Consider the following 17,567-nt stretch of genomic DNA (forward strand, 5'->3'; position numbering starts at 1 on the left):
TAAGCAATATATAAACAAAGCGAAGTGGGTCCATTCCGGTACCAGTTGCAATTCAAACGCAATCATTCGTCTCATGCTAAAAATGTGGTTCGGGCCTGGGCCAACGTTTTTGGTCGGGCCTTACAGACTCGGGTCCATTTGGCACGCGTGTGAACAGTTTTTCCGGGCCAAAAACTCGAGTGCGATCGTGGCTGTAGTCTTTAGACGAAACTGTTTTACTCGAGCACTTAACATCTTTGCCTGAATTATTGTCGGATTTCTCGCGTACATTCATCGTACACGGATACTTTGTTGTATCTTCTCGACTAATGTTCAGTGATATTTTCTCTTTTCCAGGTTGTTTTAGTTTTTTTCCTGAGTATTGCTTCACTAGTCATATACTTCATAGATGCAATGGAGTAAGTATTGAATTCAGTTATATCGTCATCGTTGATTATTGTTTTAAGTATCGATATCCCTTTACGAACTGATAAAGAGTAATAAACAGTCTGCTATGGAGTTTATTCCCGACGCCAAATCTGAAATTGAAAAATTTCGGATTTATATCGACGATCTTCTGAAAAGAACTCTTATCGGGTAATACGGGTTATAGGCCTAACCTTCGTTACCGGAAGTAGGTAACCGTTTTCACGTCAACCAACTACATTTCGATGAAAATCCGTCGGTTCGAGTTTCCGTAAGCATTTTCGCAAAAACTATACAGGCACTCACCTTTTCCAAGATTTCCCAATTTTTTGAGAAAATGCTTACTGGAAACTTGAACCGACCGATTTTCATTGAACTGTAGTTGGCTGACGCGAAAACTGATACCTACTTCCGGTAACGAACGTTAGGCCTATAACCCGTATTGTGTTGTGTTCTTGGTCGTAGGGATTTGATGAACTCGATGACATCGTCACCCGCTGTATACGAACTGCTGAGCGAAGTAGACCGAGTGCACGTAGATATTAATAGAGTATTCCCACTCAAAAAATGGTGCCGATCGAATAAGATTGCTCTATTCTAGCAAAACAACGAATAACATATTTTCATTAGGCGATGATGTTTTGATTTGCCTGGTCTACAATGGCAGGAGATCGTATACAGCGCCACCAGGGTAGCGGGTGATAAATCCCCCTGGTAAATATCCCCCATCACCCGATAAAAATCCCACGAGGTGAAAAATCCCCCTTGTAAAAAAAAAATCCCCCACAATTTGATTTCACAACAAAATGTTAAAATATTCTTATGTTGACAAATTTTGATAGATTTCAAAAGAATTCTCTTTTGAATTCTCTGTGGTGTCGGTCACAATAACCTTGGGTAATCTGTCATCTGCCAGGGTCCAGTACCACAGTTGTGAGTTAAATTTGACTCTTAGAGTTAAAACATCGAAAATGAACTGATTTTAACTCAGAATTAACTCTAACTCACAACTGTTGAACCGGGCCCTATTCGGGGACTATTACCTACATTCCACCACTTGACTCATCAAATCCCTACAGCCGAGTATAAATGTCTTGTCTGGAAGTAAAAACTGTTCCACCGTTCGATTCTTATAAAAAAGCGATCCTGTATGTGTTTGTATTGTGTTTTTAAGTTTTGCAAAAATGCTGCTTTATATTTTATCGCTATAAAAAGTATAGGGACAGCGCATAGGTAATGAGACAAAAATCTTCGTGTATATAATCACTATAGCTTTCATATATCTCTTTCATTTCATCATTATCAACACTCTCTTTTCTATTTATGATAATCAATACATGCATATCTATATGTATTATTTATATTATAATATCAGTTTAACCTCTCGGCTAATTCTGGTTCAGGTTGTAAAATGCCATAGGGAAGGGAGAAATATCAAACAGTTACTCATAGAAGTAGTGGTTTTCTGCCTGTTGCGTATTCAAGGATTTCAAATTCTTAATTCTTATATTTCAACCACAATTTCCGAGATATGGTCACAGTTGAAGTCGACCCTCTGGACTTTTGTCATCAGGGCACTTCCATGACCGCGGAACCCACCAACACCTTCTCGGTTTACAGTTTATATATATATATATATATATATATATATATATATATATATATATATATATATATATTTATGATCTATCCTCCTCGCACTGGTCATCGGTGGTTTTGTTATCCATATTTCAAAATTAAGAAAGTAAAGGGGAATGAATTACCCGGTTCAGAATTTGAAAAGAAAACTACGACAAGAGCCTACCTACTACGAGGAATTACATCGCTTACGAAGGAATAATTCCTGAATTTTGGATAAGGTTATCGGCGTAGGTTTAGGTCAGCTTGCACATTGTGACATCAGATCTACACAGAAATGTATAACATGTGTGTCACTGAAATCGATGGAGTACTGTTACATTCTAAAACTCTGCGTCTGCTGGCTGAAACCAATGGTTCGTTATGATCGTGCTGGAAATTGAAATAACTAGAAAATGAGTAATCTGATAGAACTATTGTAAAAAAAGGGGATTTGTCAGTCGTGTAATATGTTTGGTATAGCTGGTACGACAACCAAAGTTTCTAGTATTTGCCTGCATTTTGTCCAGTCCCAGAGACACACGAATATCATTCACTGAAAAAAGGCATTTTGAGGGCGTTCAGTATGTCAATATGGTGTTTTGATGCTTGATTTCAAAACATGGTATAAAAATGAGGGTACTTCTTAAAAATACAACACAATTCTTTGAGGTACCGTACCATATCAAATGTATATCAACGATATTAGTAAATTCAGTGTGGTACATGATACGCGACATATTTCCAGCTGATGTACTTAACTTATATACATATATATCATTATTTACAAATATGTTATTACTGATCAAGCATTGTTCAATAATGAATATGTCTATATTCAGTTTCTGTCGACAATTTTGATAGTTATAAGTATGGATGTTTAGGTGGGGAAGTCAGATTTTTTTACTGTCACTTGCCTTGGAGTTGCACTTCTCTTTCAACGAGGATTCTTTCGAAACCTGATCGCAAATTTTTTTCATCAACACTTTGTTTCTGTATCAAACTGCAGCTGTCTGGGCTGATATTTAAAATCTGATATCGTGTTTGTTCGCTGTGGAATGTTTTCATTCGATTGATTTAGGATAAGTATCTTTTAGTTAAAGCTATTTAAACCAGAGGGTATATAGTTTTATGCTTATCGGAAAACCTGAGTCAATAATCAATCATCGGTTTATTTCACTGTGCGTAAGTTAAGATTTTAATCTTCTTTTTTTCTTACTTTTTTCAGTAACTCACAAGTGGAATTATGCACTATCTGGTCAGAGAATACCATGCAACAAGTGGATTTAGCATTCAATGTATTTTTTATGATATATTTTTTCATTCGGGTAAGTCATGTTGATTTTCATTTTGGACATCATCCTCTCTTATAGCAAAATGTAGAAAAACATGGTGAAAACATTTTTTCCAAAAAATATGATATCATATCTTTAGGATCCAATGCTGTACTGTAAGGCAGGAAGATTTCTCGACTACGATAGTTGAAATACATGGACTCACTTCTATGTGTGGTCAGAAGTCTCGACGTAGATGCTCAGTCCTAACTTGCGTCTTTAGCTGAGATTTATTGGATAACACATTTATCATTATTGATCTTCTTTGACTTTGGTCTTGGATGCGGAACTGTATCTTGCAAAGTTTATAGTCTCATTTCTGGCCCCTCTACCCTATAAGAGGGAAAAGATACCCCTAACCTACTAGTACTGCCCTAAGTGGTGGTCAGTGGGTTCAGGGAATACGTAAATAAGCAGTTTGTTGACACTAATAGTTGGGGTACCCCAAATGCTGAAACTGTTTATGTAAAATCAGAAAAATAGTGGAGAGTGTTTCTGACTTAGAATAGAGTACAATATTGGTTCTTGGCTTCTGTGAGACCCTTATCCTCATACTGTCCATCTGTCTGTCTTTCAGCTACTTTGCTAATAGTAGGTTGATCTTGATGAAACATGGGTTCAATGTTAGCATTGGGGTCCAGTTGTGCAGCACAACCTAGGCACTAAAACTAGTCTTTCAACGACATGACCTTGAAGATGACCTCATAACTCAGGGTCGAAATTCAAAAGTTGCGAAAAAATTTTGCCATTGGCCCTAGATATAACACATATCTAAAATGCATTAGGAGTTTTAATTTCGGATTTCGAACCATTGTCAACTAGGGCTTGTATTTAACTAACTTTCTTTTCAATTCATTGATCGTTTGTGGATGCGAGAGGAGTTATCGACACCGATATACAGTAATATCTACTCAGTAATATCGAGATTAGTTGCAGTCAAACAACCGTTTTGATGGATCGTACTCCGACATCGATTGCTATCAATTTCAACTCGATCATCATCGTTTAATGATGATAAATAACATTTATGTTATTCGAAGTAAACATTACCGGAGTGTAGAAAGACTTGTCTTAATCTCTCAAAAAATCCGTCGTCGCTTCAGAATTCTTCGTTTACATCGAAAAGCGAAGTATTTTATCTTGCGTTCTCGCGTCGATCGTTGCGGCTGAATGTATCTCTTCTTCGCTTTATCACATTTTTCGAGTTTTCTGCTTCCCATCTTACACACATTAATTTCATCACTGAGACGCACGCACGCCGCCGCCGCGAGGGGCGAGTTTAAGTTGAAATTATGTAGAAAGAGAGAGAAGCTGATTTTTGCAATAAACAGGATTACCGGATATGAGCTTGTATAATGGAACCTGCTGCGGATTGTCCAGAGCCTGTTATTTATGTATAAAAATTGGTCTTACCTCGTTATTATATCCTCAGTTGGGGAGATATCTTATTTTAGTCGGTGTGCACCATTCCCTTAAGACGTTTTTAGCACGATACAGCCCGAAATTGTTGATGGATTACCGTGAAACTTGTGGTGTGAGGATTGGGACAGATAAAATGTCCAACCCTATTGAACATGGAGGTTATCATCCATTTTATATGCTAGGGGTCATTTTGAATTTCATGTTAGGATTGGGGCAGGTGAGATATCAAGCCGTATTGAAAATAGAGGTTAACATGGCCACCTTGAATTTCTTATTAGCATGATACACAAAAACCTGTTTGGCTTTTTACGAAACTTGGTGTGAGGATCGGCACAGATGAGACGTGCGTCCAACCATATTGAATTGAAGTTATTGGCCATATTATATGGCTGCCATAGTGGCCATCTTGAATTTCTTCGTGTATGGAAAATATTGGTATTTGTTTCAATTTATTCTCCAAGATCGAATAAAATATGTTGTTTCAGTAACGAATACTACTCAAGTGGTTTATGCAGTGGCGGATGACCTTGAGAGAGATAATACCCCTTATTCTCCGGGCTGCACCCCTCCCCCCGAGCGTTCTCTCTCTCTCTCTCTCATGCTGTAACCGCTGCAAGAATTTGAGTGAGCTTTTTCCAATTAAACAAGAGATATTGAAACAGATTAGTGTATTGATACCGTAAGACACGGCTCTTCTCTCTCATACATCAGTTCTCTCGTGCTATTTCTGCGGCTGATACTTTGTTCGCCGCAGCAGCGCCGGGTTTCTCCTTCTCTCCGCTCTTCTCGGCAGTATGTGATAAATTCGCCGACTATTAGATCTCTCTAACCAGAGCGTGGCGCTTATCGACGTTTAAATAAGCCAAGGACACGCCGATTCTTCAGGTACTTCGCGAGAAAAGAAAACGTTCGGTTTATTTCAAGGTCAAGGTCGTAGCGAAAATCGATCGACCGTCCGAACGGCCATTAATTCCGATTCTCGCGATACCCGATATAGAATGAGACGATAATAATAATTTCTACCCCATCTGGAGCAGATGTTCCTTTCACTTTTCTGCGACGGTAACCGCATTTATGATGGATGACTGACGTCGAGAGACAATCGTGAAATGGAATTTTCAGACGACGATTTTCTTTTTTTCTTTTCTAAACCTGTTGTTTGTATCGTATTCGTCGGACGTGAATTTTCAATCAGGCATTTCCCACGTTACGTTCTCAATCGATCATTCGAAACCGACGTTTCAATTTGTGCCCGCGGATTCGAATTCGAAATCTCCTCGAGGCACGTTCGGTTGGTCGGTTTAGACAAGAGAAGCGATGGTTTTTCAATTATTCATTGTCTTTCGTGAAATTCTCGTCCACTCATAACATGCGCAATGTTCTAATCGCGATTTCGCCCTGTACGAATCTCGAGCTCATTAGACAAAACAATCATTATACGAGGAATCAAGATTTTACTTCTCTTCTGTGTTTGAAATTATTCACGGTATCCGCGTGCGTGCTGAAGAAATGAAGAAGCGTCTTATATCGTCGACTACTACAATATACAACTAACAGCGAACATCCAGGGTTACAGTCGGCCTTTTACCTGAATTTAATAATTTATCTCTCTGCATTTCGAGTGGCGCATTGTATTATTGTACCCTTACCTCTTCTTTCGTGCTTGATGATGGTTGTAGTATTTATAAACAATGTGTATAACTAACAGATTCCATGCATTTATCATGCCCCACTGTACTCCGTTCTCTCATTCCTCAGCTTCTTGGGCAGTCTCTCCTCCCCCTCTCCTCCCACTCCCCTTCGCTCTCCTCTCTCCTACCCTCCCTTCTCATTCCCTCCCCTTCCTCCCCCATCTCTCCTCTCTTTTCTCTCCATTCTGGCAGAGTCAGGAGCTTTACTTTTCTTGCTTCCACTCAATCTGAGGTTTTAATCGTTATTGTACACCTGTTTTAATGCTGTTGTATGCTGATATGGTTATTTTTGAGTTTTTATCCATCTGTGTTAATATAACGCGCTACTGAGCGAAACAGCGGAGACGAAGTGGAAGAAAGAAAACCTTGAACCTGCTAGTGGTGCGCGCTCAATGTTGGTTCAACCATTAAAACAAGTATATGAGGGTGTATTATAAGCTGCGATCCCACAGAGACGATTTGGCCCGGGCCAAGTTCTCACAGATCAGACCTGAGCCAAATTTGGCCCGTGCCTAATTAGAGAGCGCGTTCACCACTCACTCAATACTTAACAATGCTCAAACAAAGAAAGCGAATTGAGTCATTTACTGGAACCAGTTGCAATTCAGACACAATCATTTGTCCCATGGCCCGAGCCAAAAAAGTGACCGCGGCTGATGAGAACCCTTTGAAGATGATCCAAGGTGACTTTGTTAATTGATATCACGTGATGGATAATGGTCCAAATTTTGTACTCACTGTACATATAGATAACATTTGGTTACACGCCGAAAAGAATTAGGGGCGTATGGATTTGTTATCAGTTCTAATTCCATAAGGAACTGCGGAATCAATGAAATTCTGTTTGAAATGAACAGCGTACAGCTGATCAAATAACAAGCGCAAGATATTGACATGAGCTTCAGTCGAAATTGACATTTCATGTAATATAAAACTGTTGAAACTACTCTAAAGTACACTCCCATCTCTTCGTCATACCATTGGCAGAAATTTATGTAGAAACTGTTCGATTCTGCTATTGAAAAATTGGCTACAAAAAAACTTTCCTTCTTTATGTTACGTTAGAGGAAAAGTGTGGCTCATTTTTTATGTATGGTGTCAGGCTTGGTTTTTGAAGGTCGTTAATTCTTGCTGTACGCGTTTAATTATCTCTTATCATCTGTTTTGGTAGTCATGAGAACGAGTCTTTGATTAGCATCGGATTTCTTGGATCTGTTCCTCGTGGTTCGTTTCATGCAATATTCATATCATCACCATTGATGATCCCCCGGCCAGTCCTTCATCTGAAACAGAATAACCGTAATGGGCTTCACATAATCGAACCATTTCGACAGGTAGCGCAACTAACCGGGATCTTAAGTTGCTATTTTTATGAACATTCTTTGGTTCAAACCGTCGTTTGACATGAGATACCATTAAGCTGAATTCTTTTTAAAACACTGCTGCCAACACTGTCCCTGATTATCAGGGACAGTCCCTGAAAGGACCTCACTGTTCCTCATAGTGTTTTCTGAAGCTAGTCTATTGCTGTTCCTGAAACAATTTTCCATTGTCCCTCAATGACTTGTTCTAATCCCTCAATTTTCCTCACTGTGTCCTGGATGATTAACTTCTTTGTTCCTGACATTTTCGCATGTGTACTTTTTGAAAAAATTTTATGCAAGAAATACGAAACGAAATAAGGAAGATTAATTTGTGGTTTGTAACTAAATTATTTGTATCTTATTTTTCAGTTTGTCGCAGCAGCGGATAAATTTTGGTTTTGGTTAGAAATATACTCATTAGTGGATTATTTCACAATTCCACCGTCGTTCGTGTCGATATATCTCAATCGGTCGTGGATCGGTAAGTCTCCTCGCCACCCGCCGACGGTTAATGGGTTAGATTTTGTCGATGTACTTTGCGTCATCGATTATCCAAGCAACATCTGGTTGATGATCTTGATGGTTTGTCGTTTCGGACGAGCGATCAACCAAAACCACGTAACCAGGCGTTTTCACGGAATGCTCCCGCAGCCGCTTTTCGCGCACAACCATTGTAGTAACATCGGCATTTGCCAATTGGGAATAGCAATCCTATTTCACATTTATTGATCAGGGGCTGGTTGCTCAAAAGTTGGTTACAGGTTACTGGTAGACAAATGCTACAGCAACAATGCGATTTTAATTGTCACTATGTCAACTATCTACTGGTTAACTCTAACCAACTTTTGAGCTACCTGACCCCTGATCAATGATGCAATAGCATATGTCAATATGTCGGTCTTATTCCAGCAAAAGGCCTTAATACGTTACCCTTTTAGTTATATGACATGCCCTATTTTTCGGTGTACCCCTCCCCAAATCAGACCCTAGGTCCGCCCTTGCTTTTCTCTAATTTATCGTTTCGATATTGTATTTTTCAGGTTTAAGGTTCACTCGAGCTTTAAGGCTCATGAGTTTACCCGATGTCCTTCAATACTTGAATATTTTACAGACCAGTAACTCGATCAGACTTGCTCAACTTATCACAATCTTCTCAAGCACTTGGCTGACTGCATCTGGTCTTATTCATCTGGTAAATCACTTTCTCTCATCCTCAATCTACGGCGCGCACAAATACTACTTATCAATCGGCACTCTCTCCGATGAAGAATTCAATATATGTGATGGAGTGTATTAACTAAGATGAATTAGGAAGACAATATGCGACCACCATATTGTACACGGTACAGCGTATAGGCAGTACTTCCTTAGACTGTTGCGTCTATGACAAACGATTCACTGACGTAATCACAGATTATACTCAAATGATTTAGCAGCAATTTTCACCTTTTTATTCATTGTTGAGTAGATGCGGGGTATTGCCTCTGTTTGTTGGTATCATTCTATATTCTAGACCCAATTCCATCACGCATTTCACAATTTCACGATTTTCCAATTTTTGATCATCCAGGCTCCAAATTGTTTTGAACTTCCATCTACAAATGCCAGCCATTAGACACCTTAACACCACCCCTCCAACAAAAAGTGACTCTTCCATGTACAGTACTCAACCAGACGGTGGTGAACGTCGGAGGGGTGGGTTCCGAGCTGCAGGATAATACCCGCATCGATATGTTCCCCTCTGTAGACTGTTACAGCCTCTAAGGGGTTAAGAATCTTGAAAGAAAAATGTCAGGAAGATGTGTTATACGTATTTACTATATTATATATTCTAAGCTCTGTCGGTTTGTTCAGATAACCTCTCTTAGTGTTGGTAAATGCATCATTCTCCGTGCTGTATGCGTCTGCTAACCTCGAAACATCATCCTTCATAATCAACAGCTATCCCCACCGTTCAAATAATCATAATCGCTGATCTATTTCTGAAATAATTAATGAACACGATACTTTATTATCAACTGATTCACGGTTTTACCGTCATCGATTATCATTAATGATGCGGCGAACGAAATCGAATATCTCATTCATTTTTTTTTTTTTTCTTTTATTTTTCAGGTCGAAAATTCCGGTGATCCGTTTTTTGAATTTTCCAACGCGCACGCGATGACCTATTGGGAATGCGTCTATTTCTTGATCGTTACGATGTCGACGGTCGGCTACGGCGACGTTTACTGTAAAACAGTTATTGGACGATTGTTTATTTCCGTGTTCATCCTAGGCGGCTTGGTAAGTTCGTTCGTACAGAAGGAAATTTCCGCTGCTCTCAAAACTGAACTCGTCGATTGCGATGGCTTCCGGAGCGACTTTATGGAAATCAAATGTTAGCGATCAGCAAACCTCGTGTAATCAAAAGCTGTGGAGATTTGGTTCACAAAAAAACTGGAGATCCTGTAAATTACAAATTGATTCATGTATCAAATTCAAATTCATGGTCAATTCCCTTCATTATGATTGTAAGTTTTGTAAGTTACTTAGGTTTCTAAAACGGGAATTGTGTCATTATCTATAGAAAATCCCACAATGATAACGAAAAAATATGTCTGAAAATGTTTCCTTGAGTATATAGTTTATGGATATATCACGGAAAAATCTTCAGACTTTATATTTTTCGTTATTATTATGGCATTCTCTACAGATGATCTCGCTGTAACAAGGATACAGTGTTCATGAATTGTGCCACAGTGTAGCACAATTCAACGCTTTCAATACCACGGAGATGGATATTTGACAAAACTACGTTCAACCCAAACCTTTGTTCGATAAAACTGAATTAATATTTATAGCCCTCAAGACAGAGTGACGAGAGTACGGATATATCGTATTTCGGTGACTATGGGAACCCAGCGAGACCACAGAATCAATACAGTAACAACGATGACATATCAATTATTAGCGTTGTCAATATAGTTGTCGATCCTGCTGCTTTCTACATAGTATCGAATATGTCATCGGAATGATGCTTTAAAAACACTCTTAATATAAATAGTAAACAGTTTGACAGCTATCGCAATCGGCGAAACCGGTTTTAGAGGAGTAAGCCAACATCATCGACCGCGAATCGAGGGACTTCCAGTGAAGTCGGATGAACACTCACCTGATATTGTTTATATTCATTTATGTTATATCCGAGAAGGAACTCGTCGTTTTGACTTGTATGATCATGATTATAATTCTCTGGGGTGTCTGCTTTGTTTGAGAGGAAATGATTTTTTTTTAAATAAAACGCGTATTCGTTGATTTCAGCTAAGACAACGTGATTCCATCTTCGCAGAGAGATTGGAAACATTGATAACCTCGATGCCAACAGAGTCCCTGCAGGGGCCGATCCAAGGGGAGGGTGCAGGGGTGTGCACCTCCTCCTAGAAAATGTCCTGTTGCTATGTAATTTTACAGCAAAATGAAAAATATTAAACTGATACCTACAGATTTTGAATTCATAAGCTTGTTCTCTGTATTTCCAAAAATGAGTTTTTTCCTATCAGCTTTCTTCCGGGGCCCTTTTAATAATATGATAAGCCCTATTTTGGGGTGCACCCATCCCTGAATCAGACTCTTTAGATCCGCCCCTGCCCTGCATACATAATTAATCTACGCGGTTGTTTCTAGTTCAATTTCAGGAACGTCTTTAATATGAAGAGATGTGATATAATCCGTGAAATGTGTTGATGGATGGCTTCAATATTGTTGGTTTAATATAACTCAGATTTATTAACCGGTCTATTGAACATGTTGTCGTTCGTTTTTCTGGCTTCGGGCGTAATTGGTATTTGACGACTAAGAATAATAAATGTTGACTGATATTTGATTGCTCTGGAGACATACCTGTAGGCATTGCAATTTTAGCCAAGAGTCATCAGCTTCTTTCATAGAATCTTATATCTTTGATTTCAAGATTTTTGGGCTCGCAAGAAAATGCATTTAGAAATGAACTAGTTATAATTGTTGGCCACAGTACCAGGCATTAGGTAAAATCTTGAGAATTCGGGCCTGATCCGTGCCAATTTGGTGATCGCGGCTTGAATCAAAGATCCTAACTTTCACAATCTAGCTCGGGACTGTGGCGTTTTTTCCGACACCGACAATTACGTAGATATTCAGTATCAGCTCCATGGTAACAGATAAATGGTTGATATTTGACACAAATTTATATTCGTTGTTAACTGGTATGGAAACCCTTGATGTTACGATTCCCATGATGAATTTCACTTGATTAATTAGAGCCATTGGTTGAGTGCTTCATTAATTTATTTATGGCATTACGAAAAACCAGTTGTCCAACACTCGACTAATAATGATCTATCAGTTCCTATCTCGATAATTGCATCGCGCATTTATCTACACGATGATAGCGATATTAAAATTTCAACATGTTTTCATAGATTTGTGCGTCGCGTTTGTTGCCGGAACGATTTCTAATAACCACCGGTAGGTGTACGCGTTAGTTATACCTTGGACATCTACGTATCTAGTGTATCTGTTTGGTGGTACAAGTTCAAGTTCGAATTTATTTCGCGGAGAGCATCACAGGCTGTTAACAGAGTTTAAACGAAAGGAAAAAATTAGCTTAGAACATGCTTAATTATAAAAAAGGAGAAAGAAAAGTAGCTTTCTGTGTGGGCCATGCAAAGCTTCAAACTATACCCAATAACTTCACTCTGCAGCATTCTATAATGTCAAATGCACATTTATTTGATGTAATAGTGTGGAAGTCCAATGCCTTCGTTCTTATCTTATTGATATTCCCATCTGCTAATTAGCAATATTACCAGAGGCTAAACTGGTATGAGTCAATACGTGGTCATTCCACACTTAATTAACTCTTCATTTACTGTGTACTATTTCATCACTAATTACGAAGCAGTTATGTATTAATTAATGTATCAACTGATTATCAACTATTTATTGTTGTGCTGATATCGTGTAAAATGTAGCAGATCTGTGCCAAGTTGCGTGCCTTGATCATTCACAAACCAGAACGGATGATCGAAGTCATAATGTTAGTTAAGTCTAGAAATTTTCCTATTTCCTTAGTCATATAAGTGTTAAGTTGTTCGACTATGAAATATGAAACTTAAGTGGAATTAACGATGAAATCTTAGCCTAAACTGCGCAACTATAAACCAAATAGCTTATTAACATTCAGTTCCATTATCCCTAACAAATATTTGAGATATTAGCCGCGATCACACGAGCATTTTTGGCCCAGGCCAAATATGGCCCGACCAAAAACGTCGGACCACGCCCAAGCCAAATTTTAGCACCAGACAAATGATTGCGTTTGAATTACAACCGGCCATCCAAATGTCTGTGCTTCCGATTGCTAACTCCAACCCCCTGTTTCATTTCTGGTAGGTGTGGTGGGTTTGTAAGGGACATGACTAATAATCATAGAAATCAGATTAATCAAATAAATAAGACTGAGGGACAATAGCCTATTTTAAGATAAAAGCATGAGAAAATCATCAACCTTGTAGCTGGAAAATTTGTGTTGGGTTTATTCTCTGCAGGTGAAGTTGGTAGTACCTGTCTACAAACCAGGCTCCGGTGCTGCATTGAAACCTGGTAACGGCGTCTGCCCAGCCTTGTGTTCGTTGCGCATCTGCGTAACACTTTAAACATTATAATACGATTTCTTTTTCTCTTTATTGCCTTCATTTACTTACAGTAGCTGCTTAATGCATCGGTTGATGTTACTAATATCTAGACGAGAAAAAATCAGCCGGGTGAACTTAACACCGGATGAGAGTACTGCTTGTTTCCAATGCACACTCTGTGAATGGTACTTGATACATAATTGAAATACTTGTTTTGCAGTTTATTTTATGAAGTTGTCGGGGATAAGTATTTGCAAATTAATCATTTATATCGACGATTTGCATGCGAAAAGCAGCGCATGCGTACAGACAACAGGGGTCCCCCGTGATGGACGTTGTTTTTAATGGGGTACCGGCAATGCTACTGTGGCAATCGAGGATTCCACGCATGGCAGGCGAGGATCCACCAATTTCTTCTACATTACGATTAAATTCGAGTCAACTTTTCTCATTAGTGAATTTCTAATAAAACGATACCGTACACCCATTGGGAATGTCAATCTTATATCTATTTGATGACTTATTTGACAACATTTCCATTTGGGAGCCTAAAAATCCAGTTCGAAGTTCATCGAAAATGAACTAATTTTCACTACGTATAACTAAGTGTATTTTAGCGCCATCTGGTTTGTGCCGATACCCCATTGATGATAACATTTTTTGAAAAAACAAAATCATGGTCTTTACACCCTCGGTATGTTGAACATTTCTAGGCAATGTTCGCGAGCGCAATTCCCGAAATTACGGACATAATTGGCCAGCGTCAGAAATACGGCGGCTCTTACCATAACGGAAAGGGCAAGAAGTAAGTCGAGGATGATGAGGAATGGACGATCGTTGGATCCGACGGAAAATCGGCTCGCTTATATCTGTCGCTACTCGACAATCGCCAGTCTATCTCCGACGCGAAACTTGTCGCTGAACTTTGCTTTTCAAGTTCACTCTTAATAAAAAAAAGCGCTTCTCTCGAATCTTTACAAAACGCAATGATTGTAACGCTGAAATGAAGTCAAACATTCACATCATCGGTGACAAAGTACTGGACCCGGTTCCTCAGTTCTGAGTTGAGTTAACTTAGTTCATTTTCTATGTTTTAACTCAACAGTGAAATCTGAACACTGAACTGTGGAACTGGATCCTTATACAGTGAACTCTGCTTGCTTCGGATCTTGTTGGATTGATAATAGATTTTTTCAGAAGTAAGCAAATTATAGGGCAGTCTAAACAATGATTGGTCGCCAGCAATTTTGAACATTTTGCCAGGGGTAATTAATACGAGGCAATGGGCGTTTACCTCTTAATTGATGAATTCTGTAATGAATGTTTGACTTCGTCCGCGTTTCAAATGTCAAATGCTTTATTCCAACGGCACGCGGGGGCAGTGCGCAGTCAATACCTTTTGCACTGTTACTAGTCCCCCGAGTGAAGGAATACATTGCTATCTAAACTCAGACATATCATAACTAGTTCGTAATGATATGTCTGTATATACAAACACGTATTTTTTCTTGAATTTGAATCTTTTATTTGCACCAGAAATTCCGAGTCTTGCATCGGAATGTTATATATATATATATATATACATCACCATGTTGCGCTGTATTCTAATAACTTTCGGCATCACTATCAATTATGTAATTATGGATTCTACTAATTTATTTATTTCGTGCATATTTACGTGTTAATACTTCCGCAGTGTGTTATTACCAGTGTCATTAAAGTATTTCCATTTTCATTCGATGTTCAATAAATGATAATTATTATTCTATTGCGACATCCATTTTGTGTTGCTTTCATTTCTAATTATCAAATTGACATTGACTCGCAGTGTAGATTTCCCTTGAGTAAAATTCCGTTTGAATTCAACAGTTGCGCCGCCGTTTGCGCGTATGAATAAATTGATACCTAATTTTGATGCAAGGCTCAAAATACTTAATAAATAATAAATTCTCATCAATGTATTTTATTCTAATTCTAATGCATTCTCTAGGTGACGTCCAAGCTTATCTATATTTGTATCTATAGTTGCGTTCACACTTGATTTGCGGTTTCTCGGAGGATTTCCTCAATTTTGTTGGGTGGACTAGTGAATATTGTCGATTTAGCAAACTGAGAGAGTGTAAAACTGACTTCAGCATATCCGGCAGTTTGGGGAAGCCAATTTTAGGTTAGATGCTGCACTAATTTGGCACTGCATTCAAAAACACAATTTAGTGCCAATCTAACCCAGTAGCAAGTGCCGTATCTGGCCCATAGTTTTTGTGTCAATACTAAGCAGCACACCAAAACCGGGTGGCCACTGACCTGGAAAACTCAGAATTAGGAAATTTGGCAAATTTTATCAAAAAGTGGGAAAACTCTGGGAATTTAAAATTAGGACAGCACGTTCCTTTCACATTTCTTGATAAAATTGTAACATTTAAACCTAGAAATTTCCTCAATGCACTCAGGGTATTCTGTGTGATTACATGGAAAAATCAGGGAGAGCTTCTTGGATTTGTAAATAGGTGGAAAGTGGCCACCCTGACAAATATTCCAGTTCCATAAGAAAAGCCAGATTTGCTGTGAGGACGCAATTGTACACAGTACCGTAATTCACGTGTGAACGCAGATTCTCTATAAGCAGCACTGATGCGAAGGTGACCATACGTACGCACTCACGGCACAAACACTCGACTGCAAAAAAGCTCTACAAACACTCTCAAACAACATTTGTCATTCTCTTCTCTCGACTTACAGGCCATGTTCGCTAAATTTGTGCCCGAGATTATCGATTTGCTCGGCGATCGGCGTAAATATGGCGGTAGTTTTCGCCAGGAAAGCGGTAAAAAGTAAGTCGGTTAATAACGCAGCATGGCATCTAATCCTCTTTCCTCGGATGGGTATTGTTAGTTTTTGCATTACGTGCACTATAGGACGAGGTTTAGGTATACTACTACTACTACTACTACTACTTGCATGGTTTTTAGAGTTTAGATTTTAGTGGCGTCTCAGTTGTCTCTCGGGTCCGTTTTCTTCACCTGTTTACACTATTTTCAGGCCATGTTTGCTAAAGCAATCCCGGAGATTATTGATATTATGGGACAAAGAAAGAAGTTTGGAGGTAGTTATAAAAAGGAGAGTGGGAAAAAGTGAGTAACCTCAGTGGTTCGATGTCGAGGAGCCCTTACCGAGACGTAGGGCGAGCTATATATATACGGATGAATATAATCATCGAAGATGTATTTTATTTTACTATGAATATTATCAAGTTTGTTGTCATCACGGCGTGTTTGCGAACTCTCTCCTCCCCGAAAAATCGTTGTGTTCTATTTTGTACACCTCCCTGATAACCAGTTACATAGTTATCAGGCGCATAAGCAATATGAGTAATATATATGTCTATTAATGTATATATATGTCTTTGAAAAACAGCTCTCCAGGAAATCTTAGAAATATTCGAAAACTCATTATTAGCATATTCTGTCGTTATCTACGGAAGAAGATTCATCCCAGAAACGATATACATGTACTTCTTTCTCCGATAGATTTCTCGCTTCTAGTGTCTATGCATTCCCTACCTTCCTTAATTTAGATAATGCCTGAGCTTTTAAAGCCGATTCGTACGCCTGACTACAATGCGATGGGCAGGCTAATTGACGGGTGACAGTACTTCTATTCAGACCGGATCCAACGTGATAATTTTGGCAACTGTGCTAAGCTGATGAACTGCAAAATCGGATGAATCTTGAGTGGACCACGAGTGGATGTGTGAATAATCATCAAGAGACGGACAAATTTAATCCAGACCTGGTAAACCGGACACGTGTCCTAGACCTTGAGCTCTTATCAAGGGAGATTGAGTCAGGCGCACGAATTGGCTTGAAAAATTGTGTGACCCGGGGCATTAGATCCCAAAATCATCGTCCTTATATAGATATTGGTATGCGTTTATAAAACATTAGTCTCGGTAAGGGTGTTATGTTAGCTACTAGTCCTCCCAGCTGCGCTATCCTCTCCGATATGTCTTCCAAAAGCGAAGAACTTCTTCGGTACGTATATTTGAATAAAAGGGGATCGTTTACAGTTCGATTTGCTTTA

General features: G+C 38.9%; 1 protein-coding gene across 1 annotated transcript in view; it reads left to right on the top strand.

The window, feature by feature from the left end:
* Window positions 1-17,567, top strand: part of LOC141903438 (calcium-activated potassium channel slowpoke-like) — a 59,680-nt gene that overhangs the window by 7,732 nt on the left and 34,381 nt on the right. The window contains 6 exon segments of the mRNA XM_074791554.1: window positions 337-398; window positions 3,251-3,350; window positions 8,203-8,314; window positions 8,874-9,025; window positions 9,949-10,119; window positions 16,527-16,618. Of these exon segments, the coding sequence (XP_074647655.1) occupies window positions 337-398; window positions 3,251-3,350; window positions 8,203-8,314; window positions 8,874-9,025; window positions 9,949-10,119; window positions 16,527-16,618 (689 nt within the window).

This window comes from Tubulanus polymorphus, chromosome 4 (genome assembly GCF_964204645.1).
Source record: "Tubulanus polymorphus chromosome 4, tnTubPoly1.2, whole genome shotgun sequence".
NCBI lineage: Eukaryota > Metazoa > Nemertea > Palaeonemertea > Tubulaniformes > Tubulanidae > Tubulanus > Tubulanus polymorphus.